Genomic DNA, 12176 nt, shown 5'->3' with positions numbered 1-12176 from the left:
ACCGACCGCTGCGGCGTTCTACTTACTTTCTGACACATTTAGTAAAGTACAAGTGTGGATCTGGCCGCGTGTCTCTGCACTTACTTACTGGCTTCCTCCTAGCCTCGCAGCAGCACAAAATTGTCATTCCTACAGTAATGTGGACGGCTGCGTTTACAGTCATCACAGCCCAAATGATTTCCTTTAGAGATGAAGTGCCGCGTCCCACACTCCCACACGTTATTCTGGAACTTTGTAGTTCCTGTTGTTCAGCCAGAGTTGAGAGTTTGACTTTGAAAAAAGAAAATGCATTTCCAATCCAGTTCTTTTGTGTCTGAGCTGTCATTATATGGTGCAGTGCAGGGTGCCTTTATTTTAGTGGGCGAATAGTCAATGGACAGGCCCTTTGTCTACTGCTTGGAAACATAATAACCTTCTGCATATACTGCGCTCCAATATTTCTTTATATCAAGAACGACAATTAGGCCTATTGATTTGTCTGCAGGACACAAGTCATGCAACAGTAATATTCATTACATATTCAGAGTATGTCAGGCAGTGGAAAACCTTGGTACCGCTTGATCGAAACAGCGGAACCTTTAGGACTTTAACTATCTAGGGCTGTGGTGGTGAACCTATGGCACACATGCCAGAGGGGACACACAGAGCCCTCTGCTGGCAAGCATGCCGACGGCTGCTCACCACAATAGTGATTACCAGCCAGGGTGTTGCGGCTCCCCGGCCAGTAATCACTCAGCGGCGCTGCTATGGGTGCACACAGGATCTTCCTCCCCTGACCTCCCCACCTTAGTTCTTCAGGATGAGAGGTCACGGGAGGAGGAGTTCAGACTAGTGTGTGTGTGTGTGTGGGGGGGGGGTCACTATTACTACTGGGGCTACTGTGGGGTTGGGGGGTCACTATTACTATTGGGGCTAATGAAGGGGGTCACTATTACTACCGAGCCTACTATGGGGAGGGGGGTCACTATTACTACTGGGGCTACTGTGGAGAGGGGTCATTTACTGCTGGGACTGTGTGGGGGGGCACTTACTACTGGGGCTACTGCAGGGGGGCCTATGGGGGGTCACTACTGGGGCTACTGTGGGGGGGTCACTTATACTACTGGGGCTACTGTGGGGAGGGAGCACTATTACTACTGGGGCCACTATGGGGGACACTATTACTACTGAGACCAATCTGCACATGGCAGCATACCTCAAGCTGACCTGGGGTATTTTTACACGTGGGGGAAATACTGTGGAATGTCCGCAGTGGAAATTTCTGTGGCAAATTACATGGCATTTACACATCTAAAAAACTGTCAAAAATTGCACCGCTGGTGTGGATTTTGACTGGACATTGGCCACATATCCGCAGCTGATTTCATACTGTGCGGCACTCTCGCTCACCACCTCCATAGGCTTCTCGCTGTCAGCACTACCTGGCTTCCGTTTCCCAGTGGCCTGGTCAGCTTTGGCTCCACAGTGCAGGTGATGCTGGTCAGCTGTGGCCACTACAGGCTGCTGAGAAACAGAAGATGGGCAGTGCTGACAGTGGAGAAGGTGCGGGGAAGCGCCGCATAGTATGAAATCGGCTGCGGGTACGCAGCTGATTTCCAGTCAAAATCCGCAACAATGGTACTCCATGTCTCCAGCTAGGGAAAAATAACACGAGGCATTCCTCCCTGTCTACTTTGTAAGGACGAAGGTGAAATCATGAGCCCCGCCCCCTAAAAGTGTTGGCACTGCGATAAATAACGGGGTTTTGGATTACAGTTTGGGCACTTGGTCTCTAAAATGTTCATCATCACTGATCTAGGGTGTCTCTAAAGTAAGTCCCACCTTAATAAATGTATTACTCAGACCCCATGGACATAAGAGGCCGTTTTTCTGAATATTTTTTATCCATGTCAGTGGGAAGATGAATAGGCACAACTACAGAATTTGGGGAACCAAGAATCCGCACGTCATGATTGAGCGTGACTCACCGAAGTGCAATATCTTCGGTGCTGACACTCACCGCAGACTGTACGGGTCGTTCTTCTTTGCAGAGTCCACATTAACCGGCCCTTCCTACCTGATCATGCTGGAAAATTGTTGCAACGGAATGTCTACCAACAGGACAGTGCATAACCACATTTCATGTTCAAGGTTGTACCTCAACCTTAGGTAGGAAAAATGGGAGGAAACAACCAGGCCTATATTATTCAGTGGTCCCTGTGATCGCCTGCCTAAACTCTGTGCAATTTTTACTTTTGGGGTTTTATAAAGCACAACACCCTAGCGTCACCTCTGTAACGTAACTTTGATGAATTGCGAGTAAGTATTTGGGTAGCCGCAGACACTGACGCCAGACAGGTTAGGCACAACCGGGGAGGAGTTCCATTACTGCTTCGATATTTGTCGCATCACCCTAAGGGCTCACACTGAATGGACTTAGATATTCTGGTACAACTCCTTTAACGTCTAGGGGATTACTTGCTTGCTCACGACTGGGACCCCGGCCAATCTCAATAACGGGTCCCGTGTCCTTACTGCGGGGGGGTACAGTACTCCCGCAGTGGGGAGAAGACTGAATAGAGCGCTGGTCACACAAGCACACGAGGGCTCCATTCACTTTCAGTGGGACAGACGAGTACCCGAGTGGCACACCTTTTCCGTCACTCCCGTTGACATGAATAGAGCACCGACTGTGTATGAGCGGCCAGTGCTCTAATGAAATTGACATCACTGCGGGCAGAGAAGAGACCCCTGCACTGACATGAGAGCGGGACGTTGGAGTCCCATTCTCCAGATTGGCTAGGATCTCAGCAGCGAGACCCCCATCGATCAGCAAGTTAGGCCTTATCCTGTGAATAGGGTATACCTTAACCCTTTCCAATCCACTGTCTGATGTCTAAAGACATTCTGATTGAAGGCTGTACAGCTCCGATGTCGGAAGACGTCCGGCAGGGTATTCCTACTGTAGATTACTGGGCGCTCTGCTGCCGGGGGCCTCAAGCATGTCCCATACCGCAGTACTGGCTCTAACCACCAGATGGCGCCATTGTATAATGGCAGAAAGAGAAAGCCCCCTAGGAAACCCTGAATCCAAAATTGGATTGCAAAGGGTTAATAATCTGGTACAACCTCTTTAAAATAAATAAAACCTGAGATCCTTGTGCATCATATAAATAAGAAAACCGCTTCTCATGTACGTTGGTTCTGAGTAATACATTTATCAAAGTGGGACTTCATTTAGGGACACCCTGTGTATTGCATTACCTGCTTACAGTGTATTCCTTTTTATAACCTTATGCATTCAGTGGAAATCCATTACATTTCTGTAGAGCTCAAAGACTTGTTCAGTCAAGTGTAGGGTCTTTACAGACTGCAGCTGTATGTGGCCCTCTGCCAGCAGAGGACACATGGCAGGAGTGTGTGGGAGCCAAGTATAAGGGAAGGGCTCATGAAAGCCGTGTGTCTACTGGAAGGGGAAGGGCTGGCCGGATCCTGCTCTGACTATTGGGCGGCGTGAAGGGGACACTTGCTGCACTATAGAGGTGAAGAGATGCCTTTCTGTGACTACTGTAAGGTAGGAAAGTCCGGCTCGAACTTGCAAAAGCTGGGCAGGGTGACCCTGTTATGGTTACTACTGGAAATGCGAGGCCTGCTATTATTATAGAGGGGTCCTGCAGTGACCACTGGGAGCTGTGGTAAAAACTCCAGAAGTGAGAGCTTGAACCTACTGTCCAAACTGCAGGCAGCATGTTGTGGAGCAGGAGGGGCTGAGCAGACTGATACGTTGGTGGGAAAAGATTCAGTATAACTTGTATTCATTTTCATCTCTGCTCTTTCTGAGTTTAATAGTCCAGTGGGCGGTCCTATCAGTGATTGACAGCCATCTGTGTATGACTATACATATAGAGATAGCTGTCAATCACTGATAGTTCCACCCATTGGACTGTTCAGCTCAGAATGAGCAGGGATATAAATGAATAAAATCAAATTATACTGAATCTTCCCCTATAAAACTATATACAATCTGCTCCTCCTGCTCTATAACATCATGCCGGCAGTTTAGACAGCATCTTCAAGCGGACAGATTCCCTTTAGCTGAATCTGTGTACATACGGGAAAGCATCTATAGGCCTTAAGCCGCTCCATTTTGGATTAGTCAGAGCAGGTAACCTTAAGGAATGGAATGCTTCTTAAAGGGAATCCGTCGCCAGCCTAAAGTACCATAAGCTAAGAGAGTTTATGTAAATATTCTACATTTATAAACCTTAAAAGAAATCGGTCACTTGCCTAATGCCCTATAAATTAAATTACGTGGCTGTTAGGGAACGTGACAATGACCCAGATGATGTAGTTTTTTTGTACTCACCTGGTTCCTGCGGTGCCCACCTGTCAAGTCCACATTCTGGCCAAAAATCCGACTCTTTTCAACATCCCATGTGCATGGTGTCCCATAGCCAAGAAAAGAGTTGACTTTTCGGCTGGCATGTAGACTTCATAGGCGGGCCCCGCAGGAAGCTGGCGAGTATAAAAACTACATCATCTGGGTCCCTGTCACCTTCCCTCACAGCACCCTAATTTAACTTATGGGGCATTAGGCAGGTGACCGGTTCCTCTTAAGGTTTATAAAAGTAGAATATTTAGCGTTTTAAGACACTTCAATTATCTATGAATTTGGTGAGAATATTCAAAAGGAAATGTTCCTTTTAGGTATCTGCAGAGAGAAAAGGGCTGTCAGATAATGAGCCGTTCTTGTATTCACATTCAGCTAATTGTATATCTTGAGTAGGTTTAGATATTTTACAAGCCAATTAGGTCCACCAGATGTGATCTATACCTAATTAGGGGGACTTTCTGTTAGTTTCTGGGGTTGTTTACCACGCATCACATACCTTTCCCACGTTTGCTATTGTTTCTGTCCACAAGTGCTGTAATGACAGATTAGATACCTGACAACTTTACAGTAAACCTCAGAGCGAGCCTGTGTGAAGTTGTTCGTCTTGCTCTCCGGCTCGCCATATATAAATGTCCCCAGTGGGATACTCTCGTCTGGGTGGGGGATAGATATCCTTACCCCTCTGACATTACTGTGCTACAGAGTGATGTCATGATTCTGTGGTCTGTGACCTAGGCTTCATCAGCTTTTTTTTTTTTTTTTTTTTTTTTTTTTTTCAAGAAAGCGAGGGGGGCTTACATTGCTTTTGTATAAACTTCTTAAATTTCACAGTCAGTCGGTGCAGAATCTGGCCCTGGCGCGTGTACCTGCTTACGTACGTTTTCATCTGTACTGTGGATGGTCCGCACAGCTCGCCATCGTTTTTTATCACTGCGAAATTTGCAGCGTTTTTTTTCTGCAGGGGGCTATGGGACTTGTAATATTAAAATTGCGATCGCGCAAAATCGCGATTTTTGCGGTAAATTGCAATTTTGTGATTTTAACATTAGAAGTCCCATAGACCCCTGCAGAAAAAAAAACGCTGCGAATTTCGCAGTGAAAAAAAACTGTAGTGGGTAGTCACTCTAAAACTGCTGCAGCGGAATCCACGACCTTTCCGCAATTCAATTGTGGAAGGGCCGTGGATCGGATGGCTTCCATTGACTTCATAGAAGCCGTTCGCCCGCAATCCACAACACAATGAAGCATGCTGTGATTTTATTTTTCCTCTGCTTACGAAAACCGCAATTGTTTTCCGCAAGTGTGCAGGAAGAATTGATTTCCATAGCATGCCGTGGGCGGTATTTGCTACAGATCCGCTGTATGGACGCCCGCCGTGGATTCCGCAGCAAATATCTGCCCGTGAGCAGGAGGCCTTACACGGACAGTCCTACATGTATAACACCTTCACCTGCATGTAGTTCCTGCATGAAGTGTCTGTGTTGGGGGTCAGATCTTTCACCCATATCCTAACGTTGTGTTGTTGTTTTCCAGCTGGCTTGGGAATATGGTATACCATTTTTCGAGACAAGCGCTAAAGAAAATATCAACATTGAGAATGCATTTCACATGCTGTCAGAGGCCATATACGCCAAGGTAAGTTATGGACCGTTATCCCTGAAATTCTGAAAACTAGCTGCAATCATTTCAGGTTAATTAAAAAATGAGTCCATAAATGTAGTTACAAATCAGTGATGTTGATATATATACGTACATACACGACCTATATTAAAGACTGCTTCGTTGTATGGAGCCCTAATCTGGCGCCTGTAGAAGTGTATGAGACTCTACTGTAGCTGTGTATGTATCCGAGTCTTCACTTTTTGGTTCTATAGTTCCCACTTTATTATTATTTTTTTTCAGAGGTCGTCTGTATTAATCCATCAGAATGTGGTGATTTTGGGGGAATCGAAGAAAAGCTCATCCTGTGTGAGTTGCTGGTGATCGAAAGTCAAGAAACAACTTTGTAACTGCACTTCAGGGAAGAATCGCACGTACAGTGTTACCATTATGCAGTATTTTCTAGCTAAGCACTGGAACAGATGTCAAATATATCCAAAGTATATGTATATATGTGTGTACATACCGGTACTAGAACACATTCACAAACCACTGCACTTCTATGTGTAATGTTATATGTTTGTGTACTCTTATATGCTGCGTTAAAGCGGAACGCTCCATTTTATGTAATGATCACATTTGTTGCCATGGACTGGTCCACAGGAGGACTTATTGTAGGGGACACCGGTCCCAATATGCACTGATCTACAGTAGTATTTATACAGTATACAGCAGTGTTTGGGGGGATAGGATGCCACCATGTAACCCCTGTTCAAAAGTTTCAGTTCTTAATTACTTGGGTTCAAATAAGCAGAATGTGTTGGAAGACGAAGTTGGCCCTTATGTACAATTCTGGATCTCCAGTATCCTTTCTGAAGACATTGACGTTTTGCTATAAGTAAATGCAATATATAGCCTACTGTGCTGGAAATTCTATACAGCACTTATATAGCAGGTATATACACAGTTTATAATATTATTATACACCACTGATGCAGGAGTCTTACATGAAGTATAACATGTACACCCTCAAACTACTCAGGACTTAGTCTGTGGTACTTAGAGCATTGTGACATTTCCCTTTTAAAGGGGTGGTCCAGGTTATATTCTGTTCCCCATATAGTAATATAAGGAATAGTCATATACTCGCCTCTCCCCGCTGTGTCCTGCTGCTCCGTCCTCCACTGCTCTCTTTGCTTACAACCTGCTGTCGCCCCGGATGTCACCGGCACTGCAGCCAATATGAGAGCTCAACGATCGAGTTCTGCTGTTGGCTGCAGCACCGGTGATGTCCTGTAAACCAGTTGGGGCAGCCTGTAAATGTGACATCAGAGGGAAGACCAGAAGCGGTGGTGCAGAACACAGCGGGGGCTGGGAAGGGTGAGTATATGACTATTTGTTATAGTACTGTATGGTGGGGAAAAGACTTTTACTGTAAAAATGTAATTTGGACCACCTCTTCAACTATCACCCAATATCTGCATTGGAGGAAAGAAGAATTGGACATCTACCCAGCTTGCCATGCAGCAATAATTGGTCTTTTTACTCTGGCCAATTATTGGGCAGAACATTCCTCCAAATGCACGACAGTCGGGCCGTATAAAAGGATCAGCGATTAGTCAATAAACAAGTCAACGCTCTTTGGTGGGCTGGTCGTTACTTTACAGCAAGCATAAAAATGCTTCTGATTGGCTGTACGTTACCCTATGTGATCGGGGAGATTTATCCAGTCTATGGGAACTAACAATTGTAACTATGATTGTTCTTCCTTATAAACCAGTTCACCCGAGTGAAAGACAATGGAACGAGGGCAGATATACATTTTCCTCAGCACTTGCTCTACTGGACCAAGAACTTGTCTAAAAGGACCTTACGCGTGCATGTTGGGTTGGTGGATATAACTGTGATAGCAGTCAGCTAAGAAACATGTCTATCTCGTGTGTATGGCCAGCGTAGATGGAAAGGAAGGCTTGTTCTGTGTTAGTCAAGCTAATTTTTGCATTTTGGCCATTTTGAGCTATTTGCTAACTAACTCCAAATGAATGTTACACTTATTTTATATAGTATTAATAATTAATCTTATTCTATTGAGTTTATGGTGTTTATGTTTTAATAATGATGTTTTTGAGAGGCTTTTGTTACACATTGTACCGCTGTACATACAATACAAAATAATCTATTAGTCTCCAATCTCTGAGTGCTACATGATCTGGAATCAGCAGGATTTTCTGACTCATCTGGCTTTTTATAACATCCCGTGAAAATGCAGGAAAACATAGTTATCGTGATAATGACTAAGTGCTGTTCACAGTCCTTTTTTTGGAAAACACAAAAAAAATATATATATATATGTCTACCTACAAACTAGGTAATAAGTTGCTTTTGCATAACGATAAGTACAAGTCAAATGGTTCAGTAATAGTTCTGTGTGAGTCAGAGCAGCATTATATATTTTTATATATACAGACCTAATCTCTGTTATCTCTGCTCCGTCTTCTGCATCTGGCCTTGTCCCATTCCAGATTATCTTGTAGTTCTAGACTGGAAACAAATACCAGAAATGCAGAATGTATCCGTGCCAGAATTAGTGGACTATTGGATGCCTGATTAAGGCCGCCTGCAGATGGCCGGGTCAGATCCACCTGCAAGAATTCTCACAGCGGGACCCGACCTGAGCGTCTGCAGAGAGCAGCGCAAGCACTCACCTCTCCCGCGGCCCCGGATCTTTCATGTGCCAGCAGCCGGCGCATGTGCAGAGCATGCCGCGGTTTGTTTGCCACGCGAGATTTCATGCGGCCAAATCGCGGCCGTCTGTATAGGATTGCGTTTGTTAACGCAATCCTATGGCAGCTTCCAGGGGCGGAAATTCCGCGGGAAATCCCACCGCGGAATTTCCGCTCGTGTGCAGGCGGCCTTAAGGAATGCTCCTGTATATTTGTTTTTCATTTGAAGTTTGAATGTTTATCAAAATGTTAAATTCTGTCTATGGCTAAGCAATTCTATCATTACTTCTGGCAGTTACCGGCTCTCATTTATCATTCTTATTTTGATAATCTTAATAAAAAAGTAGTCGTAAAACCTCTCTGATTTTGGATGCAGTTTTTGTTATAGGGGTTATTCAATGACAAAACTTTCTGAAAGCTGCTCAGCCTGCTGCAAAGACATAAAGTCTTAGGGTCCTTTTGGACTAGAAGATTGTTGGGCACTTCAGTGCCTGAGAGTTTCCCCAGTTATGGCTTTTCTGCTTTCACACAGGAGCAAATTATCCTTTTTTTCTGATATTGTAATCACTTATATAAATGTTGCAATCACATGATTACACAATTACGACAACACTTTCTAGAGAAGGGATGTTTTTTTGACAATGAGTGTATATACAAATTAACAGTAATATATTTATCTGCCCTGCATCACATCCTCGTGGGACTAATTTCTATAAATTGGTGTGAGAATGAGCTGTACTGACATTAATTCTCCACCAGATGGCACTCTCACTAAAAAATGGAAAGTTAAGAACCGCTGAAAGCAATAACACCAGAGAAACAAATAGCAGCATGCAGATGTAGCCATAGCCAAACCAACTGTATATTTGGGTGATAAATGTTGAAGTGTTTGGATGAGAAGTAAAATGCTGCAGTACAGAGGATGCTGTGCCGTCACTATGGCGATTCAATGGCAGCTGGCCGTGCGTAGCCCGCACAATATCGCAGCATGCTGTGATTTCTCCCCCACAAACAGAAAATCGCAATCAATTTCCGCTCGTGGGCAGGAAATTACATATTCTCATAGCATGCTATGGGCTTTATTTGCTGCAGAATCCAGAGGCAGAAACCCACTCCAGATTTCGCAGTACAAATCCGCCCGTGTGCAGGAGGCCTTAACTATTTAAAAACTCCTGCGCTGCAGTGACATATACAAAGTTTTAAAAAAGTTTACTTAACTCTTTACTTTACTCTTTCACACAGGCTACAAAAGCATCACTACAAAACACATGTAAGTGAAGCTCATTGTTTCCAATCGGTTCTTTCAGGCTACAAAACATTGCATGTGAAAGAACTAATTGGAGACCAGGGGCTTCACATACATGCGTTTTGTAGCGATGATTCTGTAGAGAAATTTTGTAGCCCGAGTGAAAGAGCCTATGAGAGCTGCTGGCTCTGCTAAACTCCTTCCCCCTCTCTGCCCCTTGCCGGCAAAGAGAGGGGGCGAGAGATTAGCACTCTAGCTCCCGCCCTGTCCCATTGTCGTCAGCCGGCAAGGGGCAGAGAGGGGGAAGGCGTTTAGCCTGACGGTATCCCAGGCTCTGGCATATACTCGCTACACCCGTGCCATCTGAACCGGGCGCTTTAACGGGAGATGTAGCTGTGATTTAGTCACAGCTGCCTCTCGTGCATACGATTTTCAGTGTCCGTGTGAAGGAGCCCTTAGGGTGTCTTCACATAACACATTGATTCACGTGAGTGATCTTTGTCTTGCAGCGGTGCTGCTAGATTGAAAGATCACTGCAGGTCCTATTTCTAGGCGATTCCTCTTAAGGAATCACCCATTATTTCCCATTGAAAACTATGAGAAGCAGCTGCTTCCCCCCCTCGCCCGTGGGAAACCACCCATTGAAATGTCCATTTAGTGTAGTTTAAGTGGGAAGCGTGCCGAATCTTCTGGCATTTTTGTTATTCTGCTCATATGAGGGAGCTGAGCAACGGAAGTTATATCACAGATGTAAAACGGCCTAAGGGCTCCTGTCCATGGGCGAATTTTCACTGCGTTCCCCGAGGCGATAATCTGGTCGCGTGGAACTTGGTGAACGCTCTCCATAGCGTTGCTATGAAAAGCGCAGCCCCCCTGTCCACGAGCGGAGAACCATAGCGATTCTCCACGGTCAGCCTATCTGCCGGCTCCTGCTCCCGGGCGGCGGAGATTTAACGCTGGATTTCCTAACGCCCGTGGACAGGCAGCCTAAGGCTAACATCAGATGCGCGAGGTCAATATCGGGCTGTGATACATGGCCCGATATCGCACTCCCCACTATGTGAAAGCCCCAGGGTTGCGAGACGGTGTCATGGTATGCATACACCCATGTGAACGGACCCTTATACTCCTATGTGATATTGTTACAGGAAGTGGCTGGTTTTCCTCAAGTATCCAACAGCTACTGCACAAGAAAAAAAAACACAACAAGGACCAATTGATGCCACTTTTTTATAGAATTTGCTGGTTTCATGCATAAAAACGAGGAGAATATGTGTATTACATGCCTATTCATTGCGTTTTATAACACTCCCATAGATTTGAATGGCCATTTGTCTCCATAATACGGACCAAAATAGGGCATCATACAATTTTTTTTACACGGGTAAAATATGTGCGTGAAAAATACAGTGCATACGGATGCAACATGCATGGGAAAAGGAAACGCGTGTGCACCAAAACTGCACCAGATAACCCAAACACAAGTAGTGAAAACCAGGCAAGATTCACAGGCTGAAACTGCATAACCCAGGTGAGTGTGCCCAAACACACTTTACAGCAGCACTTCACACATATAATCAGGTGGACTCAACTTCAGGGAACCAAATGCATGTTTCTGGTTCCGGAGAAGAGATGGCCCAAACAGTCTGAAGGGGGCTTCATCAGAGAAAGTACAGTACGGGGATAGGACTGCAGAGGAAGACTGGGGTAAGGTTATTTTCTCTGATGAAGTCCCCTTCAGACTGTTTGGGACGTCTGGAAGAATGATTGGCCAGAGAAGAAAAGCTGAGCGCTACCATGAGTCCTGGGTCATGTCAAAGCATCCTGAGGCCATTCATGTGTGGGGCTGCTCCTCATCCCAGGGAGGGGGTTCACTAACAATTTTGCCTCCTAAGAACACTGCCATGAATAAAGAATGGCGTCTAAGCAATCCTCCAAGAGGATGGTGCAGAGTGCTAAGGCAGCAGAAATGCAGTCCTAAGCTCTTGCTCACAACCTGAAGGTTATGGGTTCAATCCCTGCATGGTTCAGGTAGTTGACTCATTTTACCAACCTCTGAAGAATGGAAGGCTGAGTACCCAGCTTGCTGGAGGGTAAAAGATGACTGGGTGAAGGCAATGGCAAAACAGTCTGCCAAGAAAATGTCACAATGATGTTACTAGGGTGACTTGGTGCCTGCACCAGGGGACTTTGCCCTTACCAAGAGCAACTTCTGAAGATCCAGGACCAATTTGGT

The 12176-nt window shown here is 45.3% G+C and overlaps 1 protein-coding gene across 1 annotated transcript in view; it reads left to right on the top strand.

The window, feature by feature from the left end:
• The window catches only part of LOC136578209 (ras-related protein Rab-8A-like), a 30626-nt gene extending 21582 nt beyond the window's left edge, over positions 1–9044 (top strand). The window contains exons 5-6 of the mRNA XM_066578042.1: positions 5906–6007; positions 6275–9044. Coding sequence (XP_066434139.1) covers positions 5906–6007; positions 6275–6355 — 183 coding nt within the window. The 3' untranslated portion in view covers positions 6356–9044. The remainder of the gene's footprint in view (positions 1–5905; positions 6008–6274) is intronic.
• Positions 9045–12176: the final 3132 nt, after the last annotated feature.

This window comes from Eleutherodactylus coqui, chromosome 9 (genome assembly GCF_035609145.1).
Source record: "Eleutherodactylus coqui strain aEleCoq1 chromosome 9, aEleCoq1.hap1, whole genome shotgun sequence".
Taxonomy (NCBI): Eukaryota; Metazoa; Chordata; class Amphibia; order Anura; family Eleutherodactylidae; genus Eleutherodactylus; species Eleutherodactylus coqui.
The sequence above is the reverse complement of the archived record's forward strand: the minus strand, read 5'-3'. Positions and strand labels throughout refer to the sequence as shown.